The 24,865-nt window shown below is 41.5% G+C and overlaps 1 protein-coding gene and 1 long non-coding RNA gene across 2 annotated transcripts in view; one reads left to right on the top strand and one right to left on the bottom strand.

Annotated features, from left to right (window-relative positions):
• The window catches only part of grid2 (glutamate receptor, ionotropic, delta 2), a 411,443-nt gene that overhangs the window by 286,649 nt on the left and 99,929 nt on the right, over positions 1–24,865 (top strand). The window contains exon 12 of the mRNA XM_069923112.1: positions 23,056–23,251. Coding sequence (XP_069779213.1) covers positions 23,056–23,251 — 196 coding nt within the window. The remainder of the gene's footprint in view (positions 1–23,055; positions 23,252–24,865) is intronic.
• LOC138756277 (uncharacterized) lies at positions 12,411–20,095 on the bottom strand. The gene is made up of 2 exons (XR_011352941.1): positions 19,904–20,095; positions 12,411–12,587 (listed from the first exon to the last, which is right to left on the bottom strand). It is a non-coding gene; the product is annotated as an uncharacterized lncRNA (long non-coding RNA).

Genomic DNA, 24,865 nt, shown 5'->3' with positions numbered 1-24,865 from the left:
CACTCACCCCCACACTCACCCCCACACTCACCCCCACACTCACCCCCACACTCACCCCCACACTCACCCCCACACTCACCCCCACACCCCCACCCCCACCCCCACACCCCCACCCCCACCCCCACACCCCCACACCCCCACCCCCCCACCCCCACACCCCCACACCCCCACACCCCCAACCCCCCCATCCCCATATATTTCAGTGGATAAGCAGCAATAGATATTCACCAAGACAAATGGTTACTTTTGTTAAAAGTTGCTTTAATTATCTTTAAACATGAAAACAGAAACACCCTTTAACTCAACTTAACCAACCTAACTTAACCCCCTTCTAATTCTAAGTGCATTTGTGTATAAGTTCTGAAAAGTTCTTTGGTTTACAGTCCATTCTCATTTCTTATTCCTCCAAGTTCACCGGTTGCAGGGAATTCATATACTGTGCACAGAATTTAATATTTATAAGGTTCACCAGGCTTTGGTGATTGAAAGGTAAATGTTTACTGCTCAGGAAGGTTCTTGTCAGTTTTCAGAGAGAAATTTCTTGTTCTAGGACATCCATAACTTACGTACTTCCATCAGCCACTCCAGTGTCTTGTTGATGAAACTTGCCCTGTTCAGGATTCTCCAGATGCTAACCTCTTTCTTTCAGGTCACCACAGAATTCCTTTTTGTTTCTCTTATTCCAAGTAAAACATTAGATAGTCAGTCCTCTCCTCTTGCATGAACAACAATGACTTTGACCAGGCTGTCCTCCAAATAGGGCTTTCCACAAGCTTGCCAGCTTGTCCTGTTCCAGTCCCAGCTTCTGTTCCTGGCTGTAACACTGTACAAGTGATCTCTCTCTTTCTCTCACAGAGAGAAAGCCTGTTTGACTCTCTCTGCTTGCAAAAACACATGACCCTCTTAGAACATCTCCAGACAATCTGCGGCTCCTCCAAGATCTTTCATCTGTTGCCTTTTGTAAGCAACAATCCATTAGTGAAGTCACTTGAGCACTCTCCAAAGCTCTTGCAAAAGCTGTGGAGCCAATATTAGCATTAGCAGAGCTCCAGTATTTCAAATAAGATCTGCTTTTAAAGTGTTTCTATGTAACCTACTCTAACAAACCCTTCCCAATTTATCTCCCAAAAACATAGCTTTCTACTCTGTAACATACACTATTCCTCTTAAAATTAATGCCAACATAACATTTCCTTTCTTCACTGCTGATCCAACCTGGTGATTAACCTTTAGGTTATCCTGCACGAGGGGCCTTGCACTGCAGAATTTTGAATTTTCTCCCATCCAAATAATAATTTGCATATTTATTTCCTCATGCAAGATTTAAAACTGTATATTTTACAACATTGTATCTCATCTGCCATTTCTTTGCGCACTTTCCTAAGCTGTCCAAGTCTCTCTGCAACATTTTGGTTTCTTCAAAAGTTCCTGGTCCTCCACCCATCTTGGTGTTATCTACAGACTTAGCCACAAATCCACTTAAAACATAATCTAAATTATCAATATACATTGTAAAAAGAAGTGGCCCCAACACAAACCCCTGCTGAACACCACTAGTAACTGACAATAAACCTGAACATCAGGATCCCTTTATTCCCACCCTTTGTTTCCTGCCTATCAGCCAACGCACCACCCAATCTAATATCTTTCCTATAATCTCATTAAGCTTGCATCTCATTAAGCAGCCTCTTATGCAGCACCTCTTATCAAAGGTCTTTTGAAAATCCAAATACACAATATCTACAGTTCCTCCTTGTCCATCCTACTTGAGATTTCCTCAAAAAATTCCAATAGGTTGGTCAGGCAGGATCTTCCCTTCATAAAATCATGCCAGCTTGGACCTATCATGTCATGTACACAGAACTGTTCTCAAGATAGGAGCAATTTCTGAAATCTGACACAAGCTGGCAATGCCTGCTCAAGAACTTTTCATGTGTGGTCGATGTGGGTTCTGTAGAAGGATCACAGTTGCATGTTGCCATGAACTAAATTCAAATCTTATGCTACCACAACGCATTCGTCTCATTTAGGATTGCATATTTTAATGGAAACTAATTGATCTTGGAACCAACAGCTTGGAATAAATTGCTTCTCAACCACATTATAAATTTTAAAAAAAAACATAAAATGCAGAAGATTAACTTGACAATGGCTAAAGCAGACCATAGTAGGTACTGAGACATACCTCTGGAAGAATCGGAGCATTTCTGTCACTGTATGTGAGGCAAATCAAAATATATTCATAGTTTAACCTTTAAGTGATCTTAAATCAAAAGAAATGAGTAAATAAAACAATTAAAAACCAAAAGAGACCTCAACATTATTAATTTTATCATCATGCTGTTTGCTATGCCATACAAAGATACCCCCGCTTGCTCCTCTTTATCTCGTACCATAAGGGGTGCAAGGCAATACTAATGCTGACCCTTCATCTGCCTAACAGCAGGCAAAAGTTAAAATGTATCATGTATGTTACATGTTTAATGTATTATTATGTGATAATAAAAAGTACCTTGACCTCGTGGAAGCTGAGAATATAAAGCTCTCAAGTCCATCACCTTCGATGATGCACGTTCCTTTATTAAAACATAGAGCATTGAGCAGTGCAACACAGAAATAGATCCTTTGGCTTAACATGATGCCCAAATCAAACTAAAACTCTGCTGCTTACACTTGACAGATCTCCTTCCTTTCCATTCATATTCATGTGTCTATCTTGAGGCTTCTTTAATGTGACTGTTTCCACCATTACCCCTGGCAGCCCATTCCAGGTACCCACCAGTCTCTGTGTAAAATCCTTGCCCCACACATCTCTCTTACCCTCTCTTCCCCCCCCCCCCCCACCACAATTAAAATGCATGTCGTTGAGTGTGAGATACTTTTTCCCTGGGGAATAGATACTGATTGTCCATCCTTTCAGCGTCTCTCATGATTTGCCGCTTTAGTTGCCCATTCAGCGCTTGACGTCCTGTTTTACGGAAACTACCAAAATGGAAGTCAGCCTGAAGAAAACTGAGGTCCTCCATCAGCCAGCTCCCCACCATGACTACCAGCCCCCCGCCCCCCCCACATCTCCATCGGGCACACAAAACTCAAAATGGTCAACCAGTTTACCTATCTCGGCTGCACCATTTCATCGGATGCAAGGATCGACAACGAGATGGACAACAGACTCGCCAAGGCAAATAGCACCTGTGGAAGACTACACAAAAGAGTCTGGAAAAACAACCAACTGAAAAACCTCACAAAGATTAGCGTATACAGAGCCGTTGTCATACCCACACTCCTGTTCGGCTCCGAATCATGGGTCCTCTACCGGCATCACCTACGTCTCCTAGAACGTTTCCACCAGCGTTGTCTCCGCTCCATCCTCAACATTTATTGGAGCTACTTCATCCCTAACATCGAAGTACTCGAGATGGCAGAGGCCGACAGCATCGAATCCACGCTGCTGAAGATCCAACTGCGCTGGGTAGGTCACGTCTGCAGAATGGAGGACCATCGCCTTCCCAAGATCGTGTTCTATGGCGAGCTCTCCACTGGCCACCATGACAGAGGTGCACCAAAGAAGAGGTACAAGGACTGCCTAAAGAAATCTCTTGGACCACCGCCAGTGGGCTGATCTCGCCTCAAACCGTGCATCTTGGCGCCTCACAGTTCGGCGGGCAGCAACCTCCTTTGAAGAAGACCGCAGAGCCCACCTCACTGACAAAAGACAAAGGAGGAAAAACCCAACACCCAACCCCAACCCACCAATTTTCCCTTGCAACCGCTGCAACCGTGTCTGCCTGTCCCGCATCGGACTTGTCAGCCACAAACGAGCCTGCAGCTGACGTGGACATTACCCCTCCATAAATCTTCGTCCACGAAGCCAAGCCAAAGAACACTCCAGAGAAAAGAACCTCCACCCATAACTCATGCTGTCTAAACCAGTGAACATCCTGGTAAACCTCTTCTATATATTATCAAAGCCTCCACAATCTTCCTGTCATGAGGTTACCAGAATAGCACACAGTATTCTGTGCGGCCTAACCAATGTTTTAGATAGATGCAACATGATTTCCTTACTTTTATACTCAATGTCACACCCACTGAAGTGCAACACACTAGATGCTTTCTTGACCACTAGATCTACTGACACAGAGGAATCATTCGAGGGGAAAGAATGAGATGGGTTGGGTTGTGGTGAGAGAGCCTGATTTCAGGATTCATTAATAATCCACGTTACTTGTCCACAAATACCAAGTTAAATGGTTGATTCCCAAAAGCCTTATATTTCAAAGACTACATTAACTTTGGAAAGAGTGCAATTCAGATTCACCAGGGGGTTCTTTATGTTCCAATAGTTAGATTACTGTAACTGATGTGTTAATATTAATCCTTTATTTAATGTTAAAACTATATTTTATATAGATATAGTTTAATAAGTTAGTTTTGGGTGGTTGCAGGGGCGCAAAGACAACACATTAGCATTTTGAACATACATGGTCCTTTTCACCTGGTAGGTGGCTTCCACATCAAAAAAAAACACATATGCATTTAAAACACTATTGATCACAGAAGCCAGTTTGAAAGCCGAAGAATCTTGTGTTGCATTGCAAGGAGAAGCGATGAAAGATTTTTTTTATGATGGTTTTTGAGGTAAATGGGAGAATGGATTGTTTGCTTGAGTATACAAGAAGCTATTTTGTAAATAAATTCCCACTGCCTGGAACCAGAAGAGAACCATCAAAGTTAATTACTTTGATTCTGTAAATAAGCGGGCTTAGATGCTTTTAGCACACGTGTGAAAAGACATTATGAACTTCAAAGACAGAAATGATGACACATGCCATCAAACATGAAAGATTTTCCAGAAATATACTATTCAAAATAAGGAAAAAAGTTCAGTTGAAGAAAACCTGCCATTCTGCTAAGAAATATTTTTAAAAGTCCTTAGCCACGGTGAGGTGCTGAAAGATTGGCGGGTAGCTCATGTTGTTCCTTTGTTTAAAAAAAACTCCACAAGTAAACCAGGAAATTATTGGCCAGTGGGTAGTAGGTACATTATTTTAGGGTGCTGTGAGATCAGATATACAAGTATTTCAACAGCCAAGGGCTGATTAAAAATAGTCAGAATGATAGGTCAGGTTTAATGAATCTTATGGAGTTTTTTGAAGTGGTTACCAAGAAACTAGATGAGGGAAAGGCTATGGATGTTGACAAGGACCCACATGGGATGTTAGTTCAGAAGGTACAGACACTAGGTATCCATGGAGAGATTGTAAAATGAATTTGAAATTGGCTGAATGGGAGAAGATAGAATATGGTAGTGGGCACTGTTCCCTCTAAGCAGTGTGCGCCCGCACCCACGCACCCATGCACCCACGCACCCACGCACCCACACACCCACACACCCACACACCCACACACCCACACACCCACACACCCACACACCCACACACCCACACACACACATTTTGCAACCAGTTCACAAAATAAATTAATGTAAGCACAAAAGGTTAGTTACCTAAAATAATTATTTAATGTAAGAACAAACTGAACAAAGTAGTTCAAAGTATAGAATAAAATCTTAACGAAATATGGTACTTCATAGAATACATCATCTTTGTATTATATACTAAAACATGCCAATACAGTTTTATTAGCCATGAAATAGACTCTGCCAAAATTACCTTGAAACAATTTCAAATTTACATTTGCACAAGCATTCAGTGCACACTTACTTTTATCACAGGAAAAAAATTTGCACAACCTTAAGATTTTTGCGCACACTGACTACTAAAAATTAGAGAAAACATTGATTAGTGGATGATCGTTTCTAAGACTGGAGGCCTATGATTAGTGGTGTGTCTCAGAAATCAGTGCTGGGTCCATTGTTGTTTGTTGTCTATAGCAATGATCTGGATGATAATGTGATAAATTGGATCAGCAAGTTTGCTGATGTCACAAGGATTGGAGGTGTTGTCGGCTGCAAGGAAGGCTTTCAAAGCTTGCAGAGGGATCTGGACCAAATGGGCCAGAAAATGGCAGTTGGAATTTAATGCAGATAAGTGTGAGGTGTTGCATTTTGGAAGGACAAACCAAGGTAGGACATACACAATAAATGGTAGGGCACTGAAGAGTGTGGAGGAACAAAGGGGTCAGGAAATACAGATACATAATTCCATGAATGTGGTGACACAGGTATGTAGAGCTGTAAAGAAAGCTTTTGGCATCTTGGCCCTTCACAGATTAGGAGAGATAAATACAAGACAAAATGGTTTTAGAGTGAAAGGGGAAATGTTAAGGGGAACTTTTCACTCAGAGTAGTGGGAGTGTGGAACGAATTGCCATCTGACGTGCTAAATGTGGGCTCACTCTTAAGTTTTAAGAATAAATTGAATGGAAAAGTTCTGGAAGTTTATGGAATGGGTGCAGGACAGTGAGACTAGTGGAATGATGTTTCGACAGAGACCAGAAGGGCTGAATGTCTTGTTTTCATTACTGTAGTGTTCTAAATTTCTATGGTTCTATCTGGCATTTACCGCTGGCCAGAGTTCAGGGCCATGCAAGGTGCGGGAAAAAAATGCTACCGGCCTTCCTCCCTGGTTTTACGTGGTGGCCAGTGCATTATCGGAGACATCGCTCTCCACCTGAAAGGGGACTGATTCATCCATGGCATGCATCGTGGCCTTAGCGATGTCTCCTCTAACTTTTTCAAAAGCAGCCTGGGCCTCTGCCGATAATTGGAAGATAGTCGTACGAATTAGGGGGTGGGCCTTATCGGCGTAGCTGGGCACCCATTGAGCATAATATGAAAACACCCCCAGGCACCTCTTAAGTGCCTTCAGAGAGTTTGGGACAGGGAGCTCCATGAAGGGTCGCATGTAGTCTGGGTCGGGGGCAATGACACCATGTGCCACGACACATCCAAGAAGGGCCAGGTGCTCCATGTTGAACATGCATTTGTCCGTGTTGTATGACAAGTTGAGGGACTTGGCCATACGCAAGAACTTTGTGAGGTTCGCATCGTGGTCCTGCTGGCCATGGCCGCAGATGGTGACATTGTCGAGGTAGGGGAACGTCGCCATCAGCCCGTGTTCCTCCACCATCTGGTTATTAATTCTCTGAAAGGCAGAAACACCATTAGTAACCCCAAAAGGCACCCGCAGGAAGTGAAAGAGCATCCCGTCTGCCTCAAAGCCTGTATATTCGATCGGCTGGACGGAGGGGGAGTTGATGGTAGGCTGACTTGAGGTCAATGGTCAAAAAAATTCTGTACTTAGCGACCTTATTGACCAAGTCGGCTATACGGGGGAGCGGGTACACGTCCAACTGGGTGAAGTGGTTGATGGTCTGACTATAATCAATTACCATCCGGGGCTTGCCCGCACTTCTGATCATGAGGACCTGCGCCCTCCAGCGACTTGTGCTAGGGGCTAAGAACCCCTCTGCCAGGAGCGTTGAACCTCAGCGTGGATGAACTGCATGTTCTCCGAACTATAGCGCCTACTCTTCGTGGCAATCGGTTTGCAATCTGGGGTGAGGTTCACAAACAGTGACGGGGGGCATGCATAGTGTGGTGAGGTTGCAGGACGGTGCCGGAGACTGGGTACTGAGCCCGCAGGATGGTGCCAGTGGCTGCGTGCTGGAACCACAAGATAGTGCCAGGGACTGGTGGCTATGGACAGTCAGCAGTGGTTGGGGACCCCCCGAATGCCATCGTCATGCTTCTGAACTGACTCTGAAAGTTGAGGCCCAGGAGGATTGGTGCACAGAGGCGAGGCATAATTAATAATACAAAATTGTTATAACATTCCCCCCCCCCCACACCATAAGTGACGTTACACAATAGCCCCGGATACTGGTCAGTTGGTCCCAGCCATTGAAACCGTCCCGATCATGGGTCAGACCAGGAGGCAGAGTCTCTGGACCACGTCAGGGTGCACGAAGCTTTCTGTGCTGCCGCTATCGAAAAGACAGTTTGTTTTATGCCCATTCACCTCAATCCGCATCATGGAATTTGAGATCGGGTGAGCGCTGGCTTGATTCAGGGTGACCGATGCCAGGATAGGCATCCCTTCATCATCGTAATCGGCGGGGAGGCCTTCCCAAGATGGCGACCTCCACGTTGACCACGCAGTGATCGATGACGAAGAAGGGGGAAGTGGAATCGTGGCGATCGGAAGTGATGTCATCGGGGTGCTGGGCCGAGGTGCTGAGGTTGGGAGTGATGGCCGACAAGATGATGCTCCCCTTATCGTGCACGTGGTCAGTGCCGGAAGCTCCTCAGGAATGCACACCGCGCTACTCCCGGGCTGTGGTCAGGACCTGCAGACTTTCTGATAATGGCCCCTCTTCCCGCAGCCCGAACACATAGCCCCTCTCGCGGGGCAGAGACGTCACATATGCTTGGACTACCCATAGAAGTTGCATCTCGACGATGCCGTCGGCGTGATTGCAGCCATGGTTGGGTCGGTAGCGCCCGATACAGCATCCCAGGCCAAAGGCCATCATGGTGGAACATACAAAGATGGCCCACTTCTGCCGCGATTGACACCACGTGGCGCTAGACCGAATCTAAGTTTCTGATTAAGTCGATAGCCCTTTTGAGTGGGAGCAGGTCCTCCTTGAGGAGTCGTTGCCGGATATAATCTGACCTCAGACCCGACACGCAGGCATCTCGAATCAGTTCTTCCATGCACTGGGTTAGGGATATAGTGACCATGGGTTCCCCCAAGCAGTCTTTTCCCAGTGTGACCAGAGACCAGACGAACTCTTCAGTGGACTCACCACCAGGCTGTTGTTTTCTGGACGCCAGCAGGTAACGGGAGTATACCACATTCACTTTAGGCTTGTACAGCACCCATAGCTCAGCTATCGCTTCATTGTAGGTCGCACTGCCTTGGATGGCCAGGAAGACCCTCTGGCTGACTCGTGCCTGAAGGATTTTTAACTTCTCGTCGGAGTCGACTACCTCAGCAGCAGCATTGAGGATTGTTGAAGCAGTTCATCCAATGCTCGAAGAGCACTGAAACACCTGGGACTTGGGGGTCAACTTCTAGCCGTTCTGGGTGCAGCAAATTCTCCATTACCAGAGACCTCCAAAATCTATTACAATAAATTGTTGGGCACTATCAGTAGCCCCAATAATGACTTGGACAAAGACTGAGGGGAACGATAGGCTTTATTGTACTAGAGACTGCTGGCTCGGGTCCAAGGCGAGGAATGAGCGGGAAGGAAAGGGATCGCGACCTTTATAGCCTGGGGTCACATGGGTAGGCTAAGGGAGGAGCCAAGGTAGAAGGATGCCCAGAGGAAGGGCCAGCCAGCACATACAATCATATCACTACACCTTGTTATAAATCTTATAAATCTGAGAGCAAATTGAATCATAGAGCTGAAACTCACATATAACCATATAACCATTTAAGGTGCGGAAACAGGCCATGTCGGCCTTTCAAGTCCGCACCGGTTCACTAGAACAACTCCAATAGGTCAAACCTCCCGCTCACCGCCAATAAACCTCCAACCCCCTCACCTCCATGTACACATATTTTCTCTTGTTGTGTATCTCAGAAAAAATGTTGTGCTGTAATGGTTTGTTTCCATATAGCCTGTTTCATGCAAAGCCAAGACTTGGGAAGTTGAGAGTGTTTGCCTGACTTTCAACAGACCTGAGGAAACAATGACTGCCTTGTGCCTCCATGGATGCTGCATGACCTGCTGAATTTCTCCAGCACTTTTGTGTGCTGTACCTGACTTCTTTGACCACAAGTTTCTGAATGGTTCCTGACCTCTTCCCTGAGACCTGTTAACTATTTACAATTTGAAAAATTCCTCACATAATCCTCCAACCAAAACTATTTCTTTTAATGTCTTCATGTGACTTGATATATGTAAGGTGTAATACTGTGAGATTTCCCCAGACTATACTGTTGGTTGTTTTGTTTGTTTGTTTCAAAGGAAGAGGACACCTTGCACCAAGAATTACTCTAATCCTATGAATATCTTTTTTAATTTCTCCCTACACTCTCATCCTCAAACTCTATCATTCAAGAGTCACAGAGTTAATGGGACAGGCGGGTTTGAATTTTTCAGTAAAGCTGGCAGCTTTCTCCCTGGAGATTTAAAGGCTGAGGACAGGACCTGATAAAAAAAATTTAAATTATGAAGAGCATAGATAGTCATATTTTTTTTCCCAGGGTAAGGTAATCTAAAACTGAGGTTTGAGGTGAGAGAGAAAGGATTTAAAAAGGACCCAAAAAACATTTTTGTAACAGAGGAGGTGAATGTGGTGGAGGTGGGGACAATTTTAAAGGCAATTAGGCAGGTACAGAGAAAGGCAAGAATTAGAGGGATGTGGTCTGAATGCAGGAAAATGGGATAGGCCGAGGTAGACAACTTGGACAGCATGGTTAACATGACTAACTTGCATGACTGTAGCAATTAGGAGTTGCCAATTAACCCACAGGTCAAATCATTCATGATGGTATCATCAATCAGATGAATCAAATGATGCAATTCTTAAGAATGCACTTAAGTGGAAGATAGGCAGAAGTTATAAGAGGCCAGGCTGGTAGGGTTGGAGGAAGATGGTGGTAGAAGTCTCAACGAACCCTGGTGGCTGAGTTTTCAAATATCAAAGCCTGAAATTTCCTCAACCTCATTACTTCTCTAACATCCTTTAGGATCCTCCTTCAAACCTTTCCTTTTCGGCCATCTGCCATAATACCTTTACATTTCTTTGTTAACTCCATTGCAAAGTACAGCTCTACATGTTGGTGACACCATATAAAATGAAGTCATTAATATTTAGAATATTAGGTCTATACATATCAGTGCGTACCACCTGGATCTTTGTATAGTTTAATGGGAGGTCTCTGAATCCATGAGTTTGTTCCACAGGTAACTTTGAGAAAAAGAAATTCTCTTATTGGAGGACATCACAAATTGATATGAAAACAGGAATTTGGGTGGAGTCCAAAGAAAGCTGTCCATGAGAAGCACCTTCTCATTTGACCCCAGCATAAATTTGGTAGCCGAGGAACTCAGAACCTTGTCCATAGCAGATGTGATAGTTAGCACAACACCTTTACAGCTCCCGTACCCGTAAAGTGTTTGGATTTATCCATGTCTGCACGGGTTTCTTCCAGGTGTCCACCCACTTTCCAGACAAGCGTGGTTGTTTGGTTGATTGGTTTCACAGGTGTAATTGGGTGGTGTGGGTTCAAGAGCTGGAAGGGCTGGTGGCCCTGCTGCATCTTTATATTAAATTATGGCCTTTCCAAACCTCTTGAAAATGGAAAACGATCCAAGAAAGATCCGGTCAGATGGTTAGAAGATAATAATGACATCAACACAAAATACATTTTGCTGGTCTATTTCCTGAAATATTCATCTGAAATGCCCGTTACATCTACAATTTATATCAATGTCCCTTGAGCATTGTTAGATATCGATTAGAAAGACAAGTTATGCCAGCAATATTTGAAACATTTAATATGTCACAGATTCTTCTCCTGGAAGAATGAGAGCATATAATTTATCATGCCGACGGGAACACCATTTAATCAAGTTGCTATCATTTAAAAAAGGAGACATCTGTGTACCCCATGGCTGCCTTTTTGTTTCCATTGCTTCTTACATTATATAATTGAAGATTGATAAGTAGCTCATTGATTAGATTTCAAAGCTAGCAACCCAGAAGCCTCAATTTAGGATATGAATGTTCAAATTTATTAAATTTAAAAGACATTTGGACCAGTACATGGATAGGAAAGTGTGAAGGGTTATGGGTCAAATGCAACAAAATAGGACGAGTTCAAATTTGTTCTCAAGCTTCTCTGCTGCCACAACAGCTCCAGCTTCCCCAGCCTAATCATCTGGCTACATTCCTTCACTCCTGGAACCAGTGAAGTAAGCGTATGCATCCAGCTTAAACTGACACATCCTTCCTAAGCAAAGAACAATCTACTGGAGGTTAATTGGTCAGACAGGTGTATTTTGGCAGCATGGGCCAGAAGGGCCTGTTACTCTCCTGTATCTCTAAAGTAAATTAAATTAAAATTAAATGATGAGAAATAAGAGGAGGAGTTGGCTATCTGGCCATCGAGCATGCTCTGCCATTCATGGCTAATCTGGCCTTGGACTTAACCCTACTTATCTACCCATTCCCCATAACCTTAATTACCTAACTATGCAAAAGTCTTTGTAACTATGTTTTATATATATGTAATCAGTTTGCCTCTATTGCTTCCCTGGGCAGAGTATCACTACTCTCTGATAAAAGCCATTCCTCTCATCTCTGCCCTAAATCTTGAGGCTACATCCTCTAGTTCTAGACTCACTGACCAGTGGAAACAACTCTCCTACCTCTATCGTATCCCTTCTCATTTTTCTGAATTGCTGAAATGAGTAGCCCTAACTTGTAACATTTGTCTTTATTCTCCTCATGAAATTTGTATATCATCTCCATTCACATTCATTTTCAATGTGCTCTCAAAGCAATTGTCCTGGTAAGATGGAAAAGCACAAGAACTGCGCCAGCTGGAACCTTGAGTGGATAATCAGAAGCTGGAGGGACTCAATCCGTCAGGCAGCATCTGCGGAGAGAAATGATTAGTCACCTTTTGGCCAGGACCCTTTGTTAAGTTTCTACATAAGGCATTGGCTGGACATCTCTCAATACTTCAGGCATTCCTTTAGAGATTTTCCAAACACTCTTTCTCGTGAAGATTGCCTACTGATTGTTGATATCTGAACTATTTCTTTAAATCTGGTGGACTCCACGGAGTTGGATTTTTTTGGAGTAATAGATTGTGCGGAGCAGGCAGTAAAGTGGAGTGGAGGCTAAACGTCAAAGCATTCATCATGTCATTAAATAGTTGAGCAAGCTAGAAAGGCCTTATAACCAGTTATGACAGCAATGCAAGTATATCTTAGCCAGTTTCCTTCCTCATTTCACCTCTTGCCCTACAATCACAAGCTGACTAGCGATAGGTGTAGCAATCCTGCATTCTGTTTAACCTTGAATGATACAAATCAATAGAATATCATTTTTGCAATCTTATCATATATATTTTTTTAATTGTAAAGATACAGCACAATAAAAGGCCTTTTGATGCCTAATTATACCCAATTAACCTACCAACCCTGTACATTTTGGAGGGTGGGAGGAAACTGGAGCACCAGGGTAAAACCCATGCAGGTCATGGGGAGAACATTAAAACTTCTTACAGAAAGTGTCAGATTTGAAGCCAGGTCACTGGCATTCCAATAGCATTGTGCCAGACAGCATAGATTTAATGTGAGAGGGGAAAGAATTTAAAATGGAACCTGAGGGACACCTTCTTTGCGTGGAAGGTGGTGGGTACATGGAAATGAAATTTAAATTTAAATATACAGCATGATAACAGGCCCTTTTGGCCCATGAGCCCATGTCACCCAATACATTTTTTTTCTTAAGGATAAGAGGAAACCAGATCACCCAGAGGAAATCCACACAGACATGAGGGGAAAGAACAAACGTTTTAAATGCAGTGCTGGATTTAAACTCCTTTTTCCGGTGCTATAACAGCATCGCACTAACCGCTACGCTAATGGTGTCACCTTTAGTGATGGTAGGAATGGTAGAGATGGGGACAATTGTTACATTCAAGGCAGATTTAGACAGGTACATGGATACATTTGGGCTGAATGCAGGGAAATGTAGCCAGCTTGGTAAGCATGGAACAGATACTCCAAATGGCCTATTTCTCTGCTACAAAACTCTCTGATACTATGCTAATCTCCAAATGCAAAAAGATTATTTAAATATTGTTAGACCATGCTGCGTGAGACTTGCCCACCACATTTGGTAAAATCATGATTGTTGCACTTCATGCAACATTTAGTACATGATCTCTTTTGGATATTAAGAACATCAGAAATTAAAACAAAGCCAGCCCCTGTGTTTCCTCTGTCATTCAATGTGAAATCGGCTGTCTTTCTATCTCAGTATCACTTCCCTGCACTCACCAGAAACCCACTGATTCTTTTCACATCTAAAACCAATCCATCTCTGTCTTGAAAACACTTAGTGACAATACCAATTGAGTGTGCCTAACGTTTATGACCCTCTGGTGAAGACCCTCTGGGTTGAGGATATGGATGCAGGAACAATGACAACTTGCTGTAGTTACGCAGAGCCTTTGCGGAGCCCCTTCTCGCTACCTAGTTTTGCAGCCTGAGAAAGGATGATCTTGGCAAGAAGGGTGCGTAATTAAAATTTATTGGGTCTAATAGCAGGATAGCAGGACTAACGTGATGAGAGAATGGGACTATTCACTGGAATTTGGAAGAATGAGAGAGTATCTAATAGACACCCCTAAAAACAGATTGTTCATCAAGCAACAGATATGGAAAAGTTGTTGGGCACTATCAGTTGCCCCAATAATGGCAATGACAAAGACTTGAGGGGAAAGATAGGCTTTATTGCACAAAAGTCTTGAGCTGGCCCAGATCCAAACTAGGGAAGTGCAGGGAAGGGAAGGGTGGCCCGACCTTTATGGCCTGGGTCCCAGGGGACGAGTCCAGGTTAGAGTGTCATCAGGGGGTGGGCTAGCCCGACCCAATAAGCATATACAATCCATACCATTACATTTTTTAAAAATGCAGATCCAGAAACCTGAAATAAAACTACAAAAATTTGGAAATTATTGTCACTTTTCCGCCCCCCAAAGTTGTGATGAAATATTAAATTTGTTTTTCAGATGCTGCCTGGCCTGTTGAGCACCCCCAGGATTTTCTGGGCTTTATTTTTCATTAAAAGCACAGATATGTTTTGTTACATGATGGTCCAAACTTGTAAAATGTCATGTTCAGGACACAAATGTGTTAAAACTTCCTGACTTTGAGGATTTTTATTCTTCTAATGAAGCATTAACAGATGGTGTGGAACAACAGTTAGAGTTCCTCCAGTGGTTTTAGACCAGTCTGCACAGAAGTATTGCATCAGCTAGGATACACTCCAAAAGGGGAAGTAGGAGTGTTGAAGGATCATTCACACTTTTGCATTCCATCCAGGACCATCTGTTACTTTACAAACTTTTGCTCAAGGGGAAAAATCTAACAGAGTGTCTGCTTTTTTTTTATTTTTTAATTTTTTTATTTTTCACACCATAAATCACAATAGTCATGATATACACTTTTTCTTTTCCACACATTTACAGTGACTTTTTCTCCCTCCCCCCTCCCTCCTCCCAAGCCACCCCCCCACCCCCCCCCTCTCATCCATTTTAGGTATACAATCTAGGTTGCATTAATTCAGTCAGACAATGTTGTCATTCATCAAAAATACACCAGAAATTCTACTGAGTCCATTCTTTTCTTTTCTTCTCCTTCCATCAACTTAGGTAATGTTTGTTCCCGGTAGGTTTTCGCTATTGTATTTAATGTAAGGCTCCCATACTTGTTCGAATATTTCCATATTATTTCTTAAACTATATGTTATTTTTTCTAATGGAATACATTTATTCATTTCTATATACCATTGTTGTATTTTCAAATTATCTTCCAATTTCCAGGTTGACATAATACATTTTTTTGCTACGGCTAGGGCTATCTTGACAAATCTTTTTTGTGCATCTTCCAAGTCAATTCCAAATTCTTTATTTTTTATGTTACTTAGGAGAAAGATCTCTGGATTCTTTGGTATATTGTTTTCTGTTATTTTATTTAATATCTGATTGAGATCATCCCAAAATTTTTCTACTCTCTCACATGTCCAGATTGCATGAATTGTTGTTCCCCTTTCTTTTTTACATCGAAAACATCTATCAGATACTGTTGGGTCCCATTTATTTAACTTTTGCGGTGTAATGTATAGTCTGTGTAACCAATTATATTGTATCATACGCAGCCTCGTATTTATTGTATTTCTCATCGTTCCAGAACATAATTTCTCCCATGTTTCCTTTTTTATCTTTATATTTAAATCTTGTTCCCATTTTTGTTTAGTTTTACCATTTGTTTCCTCATTCTCCTTTTCTTGCAGTTTGATATACATATTTGTTATAAATCTTTTGATTAACATTGTATCTGTAATCACATATTCAAGGTTACTTCCCTCTGGTAAACTCAAATTGCTTCCTAATTTATCTTTCAAGTAGGATCTCAGTTGGTAATATGCCAGCGCTGTATCTCCAGTTATTTTGTACTTATCTCTCATTTGTTCAAAGGATAAGAATCTACTTCCTGAAAAACAATTTTCTATTCTTTTAATCCCTTTTTTTTCCCATTTTCTAAAGGAAAGGTTGTCTATTGTAAAAGGGAGTAGCTTATTTTGCGTCAATATTAGTTTTGGTATTTGATAATTTATTTTATTTCTTTCTACATGAATCTTCTTCCATATATTGAGGAGATGGTGTAATACTGGAGAAGTTCTATGTTGTACCAATTTTTCGTCCCATTTATATAATATGTGTTCAGGTATCTTTTCCCCTATTTTATCTAATTCTAGTCTCGTCCAGTCTGGTTTTTCCCTTGTATGATAAAAATCTGATAGGTACCTTAATTGTGCGGCTCTATAATAATTTTTGAAGTTTGGCAATTGTAGGCCTCCTTGTTTATACCATTCTGTTAATTTATCTAGTGCTATCCTCGGTTTCCCCCCTCTCCATAAAAATCTCCTTATTATTTTCTTTAACTCTTTGAAGAATTTTTCTGTCAGTTGTATTGGCAATGCCTGAAATAAGTATAGTATCCTTGGAAAAATGTTCATTTTAATACAGTTTATCCTTCCTATCAGTGTTAGTGGTAGCTCTTTCCAATGCTCTAAATCGTCCTGTAATTTTTTCATTAGTGGATTGTAATTGAGTTTATATAATTGGCCTAGATTTTTGTTTATTTGCACACCTAGGTATCTTATTGCCTGCATTTGCCATCTGAATGGGGATTCCTCCTTAAATTTTGAGAAATCCGCGTTATTCATAGGCATTGCTTCACTTTTATTTACGTTTATCTTGTATCCCGACACTTCTCCATATTCCTTCAATTTCTTATATAGTTCTTTTATTGATAGTTCTGGTTCTGTTAAGTACACTATCACATCATCCGCAAATAGACTGATTTTATACTCCCTGTCTTTTATTTTTATTCCTTTTATATTATTATCTATTCTTATCGATTCTGCTAGTGGTTCTATAGCTAGCGCAAACAATAATGGTGATAGTGGGCATCCCTGCCGCGTTGACCTGCTTAAGTTAAATTGCTTTGATACATGTCCATTTACTGTCACTTTCGCTAACGGTCCCTCATATAATGCTTTAATCCAATTAATATACTTCTCCGGTAAACTGAATTTTTGCAATACTTTGAACAAGTAATTCCATTCTACTCTGTCGAAGGCCTTCTCTGCGTCTAAAGCAACTGCTACTGCCGGTGCTCTATTTCCTTCTACTGCATGAATTAAGTTAATAAATTTACAAATATTGTCTGTTGTGCGTCTTTTTTTGATAAATCCAGTTTGGTCTAAATTTACCATTTTCGGTACCTGTTCTGCTAATCTGTTCGCTAATAGTTTAGCTATTATCTTATAATCTGTGTTTAGCAGAGATATTGGTCTATATGACGCTGGTGAGAGTGGATCTTTCCCTTGTTTTAGTATCACTGTAATTATTGCTGTTTTACATGAGTCTGGTAAGTTTTGTGTCTCATCAATCTGGTTGATTACATCCAGGAGGGGCGGTATTATTAGATCTTTAAATGTTTTGTAGAATTCTATTGGGAGTCCATCCTCTCCTGGTGTTTTATTATTTGGTAATTTTTTTATTATCTCTTGTATTTCTACTGTTCCAAATGGTTCTGTTAATTTATTTTGTTCAACAGAGTGTCTGCTTGAAGGTGAGTCCACAATCAAAGTTAAAATGGTCATTTTCTCAAAGATTTCAGCATTGTGATGTTTGCCCTGAACCAGTACAATTGCAGTTCATGGGTTACAGGCCCATGATACTACACTGCTCAAATACACCCATGTGACCAATCAACCTACTAACCCCATACGCCTTTGGAATGTGGGAGGAAACTGAAGCACCTGGAGGAAACCCACTAAGGCACAGGAAGAACCTACAAACACCTTACAGACAGCAGCAGATTTAAACCTCAGTGGTTGGTGCTCCAATAGGGTTGTGGTAAACTTGCCGCACATAAACGCATAAATTTTACAAAATAAAGTTCTAAGTATTTTTGATCAGGTAATCTGGTTTTTGTTTTTATTGATTGATCAGCACGTCATTCCTGATTTTTGCTTGGGACCTGCAATCCCCTGTAGCACATTTCCCAAGTTAAACTTTCCCAAGTTAGGAATTCAGCAATTGTCAGGAACATATTTGGTGCAGCTTTCACAATTCAACTTAAAATGGGTTTGTTGCAATAAAATGAGCAACACCATCAAATATATTTCTTTAACTTTTGAAAACAGCACAGAATTATCTGCCGGTGATAATGGGAAAGAGTTGGTAACAAAAATATCTAACCAAAACATTTTAATATGCTCCAAACAAACCAGATTAATTTTAAAAGTGTCCTGAAGAGTGTCCTAAATCAATCTCGAGAAAAGTGTGACGAATTTGATAAGTACAGCCAGTATCCAGCATCATCTTTTCAAAGTAGCTCAAAAGTTTGAGAGAACTCAGTTTATGCTACATGATATTTACACAGGATTCTGCGATGTTTTGCATTTACTTTTTTGGATTTGAGGCAAGAAATCCTGCTCAACTTGGGGGAAGCCTTTGGCTCATGACCAGCAGGCCAGGTGAATAGAGACTGGAGCCCCAATTTGAATTCTGAGCTAATGGTCTAATAACATAACTATGTCCTGTACTTTCCCCTTGCACTTGATGCATTCTCGTTTTCTGCTGCTTGGATGATGCCAACCAATTGTCTACAAATGTAAATCCTTGGAGGGACAGTACATTTTCAAACCTAAATATGAGAGCAATTGCATCCATAATTTTACCACATTTCCAAATGTGGATTTGAGATAGCTTTGAACTTCCTGCATACAAATATCCAGACAAGGTCAATCCTGGAGAAAAGTTAAAGGAATTAACTTTTTTAAAGGAATTAATTGGAATCTGCATTGCCAGAGGGGGTCATATAATGTCCACATGAGATGTCCTTTCATTGATTCATTGACCCAGAAATTTGGTGAATTGAGCCTGGAATGAGGTCATGATGAAGAGCCCATCTATGTTTGGGACAGAGAAGAATCCCAAGAAGGATGGGAAGTAGTGCTAGGACCTGCCCACTCCTGTGACTCAATTGAGCTCCATTATACCTCTGCAAGATGAATCAGAGTCCCCAGGCAAAGGGTATTGAACCCTATTGGTAAGGCCCAAGTCAATGAATCCTTGGTGCTTTCTTCAAAAATCCATATTTAGTGAAATAATGGTGAAACAGAGCCGAGGTCTGGGGAACAATTCCCTACCCAATAGTGGGACAGACACAAGAGCCAGGAAACTATTCCTTCCCAATGGTGGTACAGAGAGGAGAGCCAGGAAATAATTCCCAACCCAATGATGAAACAAAGACAAAGGCAACGGAATGTATCCCTATGCAATGGTAGCTACATTCCTGAGGTTCTGGTCACATGAATCAGTAGTGATAGGGAATCGCTTTCAAGTCTCCTTTAGGATGAAATCCACCATCTTTAGCCACAAATGTCCACCGTGGTCAGCCGAGAAGGACAATATTCTGGCTCAATTACCAAGGACTCGAGCTAATGAGTCTCAAGGCTAGAAAATAAAATAAAACAAGATCATATTTTCCACAGCAGCTTCTCTCCAAACCAGCACTATTCAACTGGTGTACAGAAAGCTTCCTCGTGAATTTGACAACCATTACACTACTTGGTAAATGTTACTTGGATGAATCTACTGGCCTCTCACTGCAGATGTAGCAGTTTCTTCTCCGCCATGGGGAATATTCCTGTTGATAGACATGCATCTGTATTGCACACAGCTCCAATGGGAAAGCACTCTGAGAATCAGAATTTGTGCGTGGCAAGTATAAGGTTTAAGTACGTGAGCCCACAATGAAGAGGTTGAATGAAGAATCTGAACTCTGGTCTCGGCTTGAAATACAAATGAAGCACCAAAAGCTATTGATTCCCAGCATTGTGACACCGTTGCCCCCCAGTGACATATTAACAACCATGTTCCTTGGCAACAACATCCCATCTGCAGCCCCTACCCACTGTGTCTTTTTTTGATCCAACATTTCCAGCAGTGCCTGCTTTGAATTTTTCACAAGACAAAAAATTACACATTTAATCTGCAATAAATTGTTGGAGATAAACATATTTTTCAATGGAATATCTCAAAAAGGAAGCAGTCATGTCAGGAGTGATCTTAAATGAACTGTGGAACATCAGGACAGTGAACATTTCTTCAGTTGCAATCTCCAGAACATTGTAAACAGGGCGAGCTTCAACAAAACTGTGCCTTGATGATAATAGTACAAGAGTATGAGAAATTTACCCCTCCAAAGGTGACTCTCATTGTTTAAATCCTCTTTCAAAGTTTCTTTTGACCCTGCTCATTTTTTCTGATTTACCATTCATGCTTTGAGTCAGTGGGCAGGCTTTTGTGTTTAAATTCCTGACGTTGAATTTCCCCAAGGTATATCGTACAACAATCAAAAAGCAGAATATTTTTGTGAAATAAAGTTAGTGAGCACAGAAGGTGGGTGTAGAAGGAGTTCTTGTAAATGAAAAGCAAAAAGTTAACAAACATACAAAAAATAATTAGGAAAGTAAATCGGATAGTAGCACTTATTGCCAAGTAGTTGGAATATAAAAAGGGGGTGTCTTGCCGCAACTCTGTAGGATCTGAGTGAGACCATAACTGGAGCATTGCAGACAGTTTTGGCCTTCTTATTCAAGGAGAGATATATTTCCATTGGAGAGAAGTACAATGTTCCTAGAGACACATACTGAGATGCACATCAAGTGTTGCTGGAAGATCATCAAATGGTTAAATCCACACTTTGGTCTGCCCAATATTTGTTGGTCTCAACACAGTCCGTTAGGGAATGCTGCCAACTGGCACTTTCCAGACTGCAAGAATGTGTACTGAGGAGTGGGGGAAAGCTTGTGCAGGCATTTGTGGAGACGAACGGCTGTACAAGTATGACTGCCACTGGATATTGAGAAGCTGGCTCCTGTGTAACAACCATACAAACACCTGTCCAAAGAGGTCACATAAGTGGCATTGATGCATTGTACATAGAATGTATTAATTGATGATTCCACAAATGTATGGATCAGAACGGGCCTGACACTCTGAAAGCCATGCATGATCTTTGAATTTCTGTGAGCAGTCCTGAGTCACCTGATTAGATGGTCAAATGTTAAAGAAGAAAGGAACAAGGAAAATGGAGAGATTTGGGGGAGAATTCTGGAGCTTCAGCCTGAGGAGCTGAAGACATTAACACCCATGTTGGAAGGATAGAGTGACAGAACTGCATTCAAAGATGACATTCAACCTATCCTTTCCATACTCCCATATACCAGCAACTTATAAATTTCACCTCTTTCATTGCTCATCCATGGAAATGTGGTATTTTTTTAAATTTAAATTGAGACATACAGCAGGGTAACAGGACATTTAGGCCCAGGAGTTCGTGCCACCTAATTTACACTCAATTAACCAATGGTGGGCAGATACCAGAGCCCCAGGAAAACCTACACAGACACAGGGAGAATGTACAAAATCCTTACACACAGCTCAGGATTCAAACTCTTTTCCCACTCGACAGGCCGAAGGGCCTACTCCAGCTCCTATTGTCTATTGTCTATAATTGGCACTGTGAAGGCACTGCGCTAACCACTACACCAACTGTGCAACACCCAACCATATATGAGCAGCCAGAACTGTAGGAAGATCATTGATATGGGGGAAGTTTGAAACATAGATAGGCAACCGCAAATAAGAGGACTTGGTGTCACTTAGGATTCAGACAGCAAACTTTGGATTAAGTTTGTTGAATCAGGGTTCCAAAGAAGGTAGTAGTGTGTTAGTGAAGTTAATATGAGGTGACCAATGAGTGTCTGAACAGCATTTTAGCTGTAACTGCAAGAACTTTATAAATTTTCTCCACCTTTGATCTTGCTCACCATCTTGCAAGGACATTTCAGCTCTCCCGAGCTGCGCTCCTCATTTTGGAGGTAATGAGCTCGCTGACCCAACATGTGTGAAGTTCTTTTTTTTAACTTTATTTAAGATTTTATAACATGAATAACATATAGGATTACATTAAAAAATAAATAAAAAATAAGAATAAAATAATAAAATTACAATTCAATATCAGTAATCTAACATATCTGAAGTTCAATGTAGATCGTCTTTCATTCCACTCCATTACTCCTGCCTTGGAGTCACACTGCATTGACCCACCTTGTTTGAGGATGTTCAACTAAACTTTCTTAATATAGAGTCATAAAATTTTATAGCACAGAAATAGGCATTCAGCCCAAATGGTCCTTACCTTAGCACGGCCCATTTCCGTGCATTCGCTCATAAGCCTCTGAATAGTTCCCACCCATGTATCTGTCTAAATCTCTTTTAAACGTTACAATTTACCTTCAGCACTTCTCTGCAAGCTTATTCCATATACCCAACACCCTCTGTGTGAAAGAAGTACACCTCAGTTTCCTTTAACATATTTCCCCTTTCACCTTCAATCTATGCCCTCTGGTTTTAAGCTCTATTACCCTTGAAAAACGACAATGCTTATTTCACTTACCAATGCCACTCATGATTTATAAACCTCCCCTCAGCCACCTACTCTTCAGAGAGAAAATACCCAGCATCTCCCTATAATTCAAGCCTGTCAGTGCTGGTAATATACATAGTAGAGACCAACAAAGTGTTTTGTGCATTAAAGCTAAGTTCATTGCTGTCTGCAGATTCTATTGAAGTTCACTGTAAGAGCTTTTAGGGATGGCTAATTGACACTTGACATTACATTGATGGCCATTTTCCATTCAATTTACCATTATTTATTTATCCTGCCTTTTCTTGCATCCTAAAGGTCCCTGCAGGATCTTTCCAAGCAAACAGACATTCCTTATGGCACAGTGATGGAGTCGGCTGTGTATGAGCATGTTCGAGTGAAAGGAATGAACCCTTTTGAGAGAGACAACATGTACGCCCAAATGTGGAGGATGATCAACAGAGATAACGGGACAGAAACCTCGGTGAAGGATTCCCAGGAAGGCATTCAGAGGGTACAGTGCATTTCTCTTATGTCCTTTCACCAGCTCCTTATTTCTCTCGTGGGCATGAGATTGGTGTATGCTAGTGAGTGTGCATGTGTGGGAGACTGAAAACTATGGGGATCTGAAAAAAAAATTCATTTCCACTCAGGAGCTGCAGTTATTTTTTTTCTTTTAAAATGTCTGTTTATTTCCCTTTGCTGTTATATTTCAGTTTGTTCAGTCCTACATCTGAAAGACAAGAGTCAAAAAGTCATGGAGCATGGGAGCAGGCCCTTCAGCCCATTATTTCATGTTGGCCATCAAGTATCCATCTATACTTATCCCAGTAAATCCACTTAAGAGTATAGAACAGTACGGCCAAGAACAGGCCCTGTGGCCCATATTGTCTCCACCTGACATGACATCAAATGAACTAATTTGCTTGGAGTATTACATTCAGTTCTGTTCATCTCAGTACAAGAAGGATATGGATGCTTTGGAGAGGGTGCAGATTTACCAGGATGTTGTCTGGATTGGAGAACATGCCATATGACAGAGCTAGGGCATTTCTCTTTGGAGCAATGAAGGATGAGAGATCACCTATTGGGGGATGTAAGATTATGAGGAGCTTAGATAGGGTGGACAGCCAGAATCTTTTTCCAGCCTGTGGCAACAATAGCAAATACCAGTGGACATCTGTTTCAGATGAGTGGAGAAAAGTTTAGATGGGGTTCCAGAAGTAAGTATTTATACACAAAGAGCGGTGGCTGCCTGGAATGCATTGCTGGGTGGTGATGGAGGGTGATCCAATAGGGTCATTCAAAAGACTTAGAAAGGGATATGGATGCAAGAAAAATAGGTTATGGGTGAAAAGGGAAAAATGAAATTGTTGTGGAGTAGGTTTACATAAGTCAGCATAACATCATGGGCTGAAGGGCCTGTACTACGCTATAATGTTCTATGTTCTATGATTCTCTTCTGCTTGCACGTGATACATTCCCCTCTATTCCCTGCATATTCTTGGTTTGTAGCCTGCTCTTCCTTGGTGATTTAAGTGGCCATTTAGATGCTACTTAAATGTTGTGAGAGGTGGAAGATAGGCAGCCAGAATAAAACACTCCAGCAAAGGGAAGGGAACAATAAAGTGCGCATGTACACATTTCCTCACTGCTTATCAGATAGGTGCAAAATCAGATTCTAAAGCTGTGAAATGTGGCAGCCTAGAGGTGCATGAAATATTTTCTGTGATACTTCTAGAACTGTAAGTTATGCCTATCAGGAAAGATTGAAGAGACCTGGTGGGATTCCTGGCTGCAGAGGAGAAAAGTGAAATCATAACATGTAGGAGCAGAATGAAGTAACTCAGCCGTCGAGTCTACTCCGCTGATACATATTTTATCTGAAGCCTATTCTCCTGTCTTCTCTGCATAATCTTTGATACCTTTACTGATCAAGAACCTATCAGCCTTTGTTTTAAATGACCCAATTACTTGGCCTCCACATCCGTCCACAACAACGAATTCCACAGATTTGCCAGCATTTGGCTGAAAGTTTAAGGTGACTGAAGATTTGATATCGCATGGGTTGAGACGAGGTTTCTATTAGAAGGTGAGACCACAATTTAAAGGCATAAACTTAACCTAT

The sequence above is a fragment of the Narcine bancroftii genome, chromosome 3, assembly GCF_036971445.1.
Source record: "Narcine bancroftii isolate sNarBan1 chromosome 3, sNarBan1.hap1, whole genome shotgun sequence".
Lineage (NCBI taxonomy): Eukaryota > Metazoa > Chordata > Chondrichthyes > Torpediniformes > Narcinidae > Narcine > Narcine bancroftii.
The sequence above is the reverse complement of the archived record's forward strand: the minus strand, read 5'-3'. Positions and strand labels throughout refer to the sequence as shown.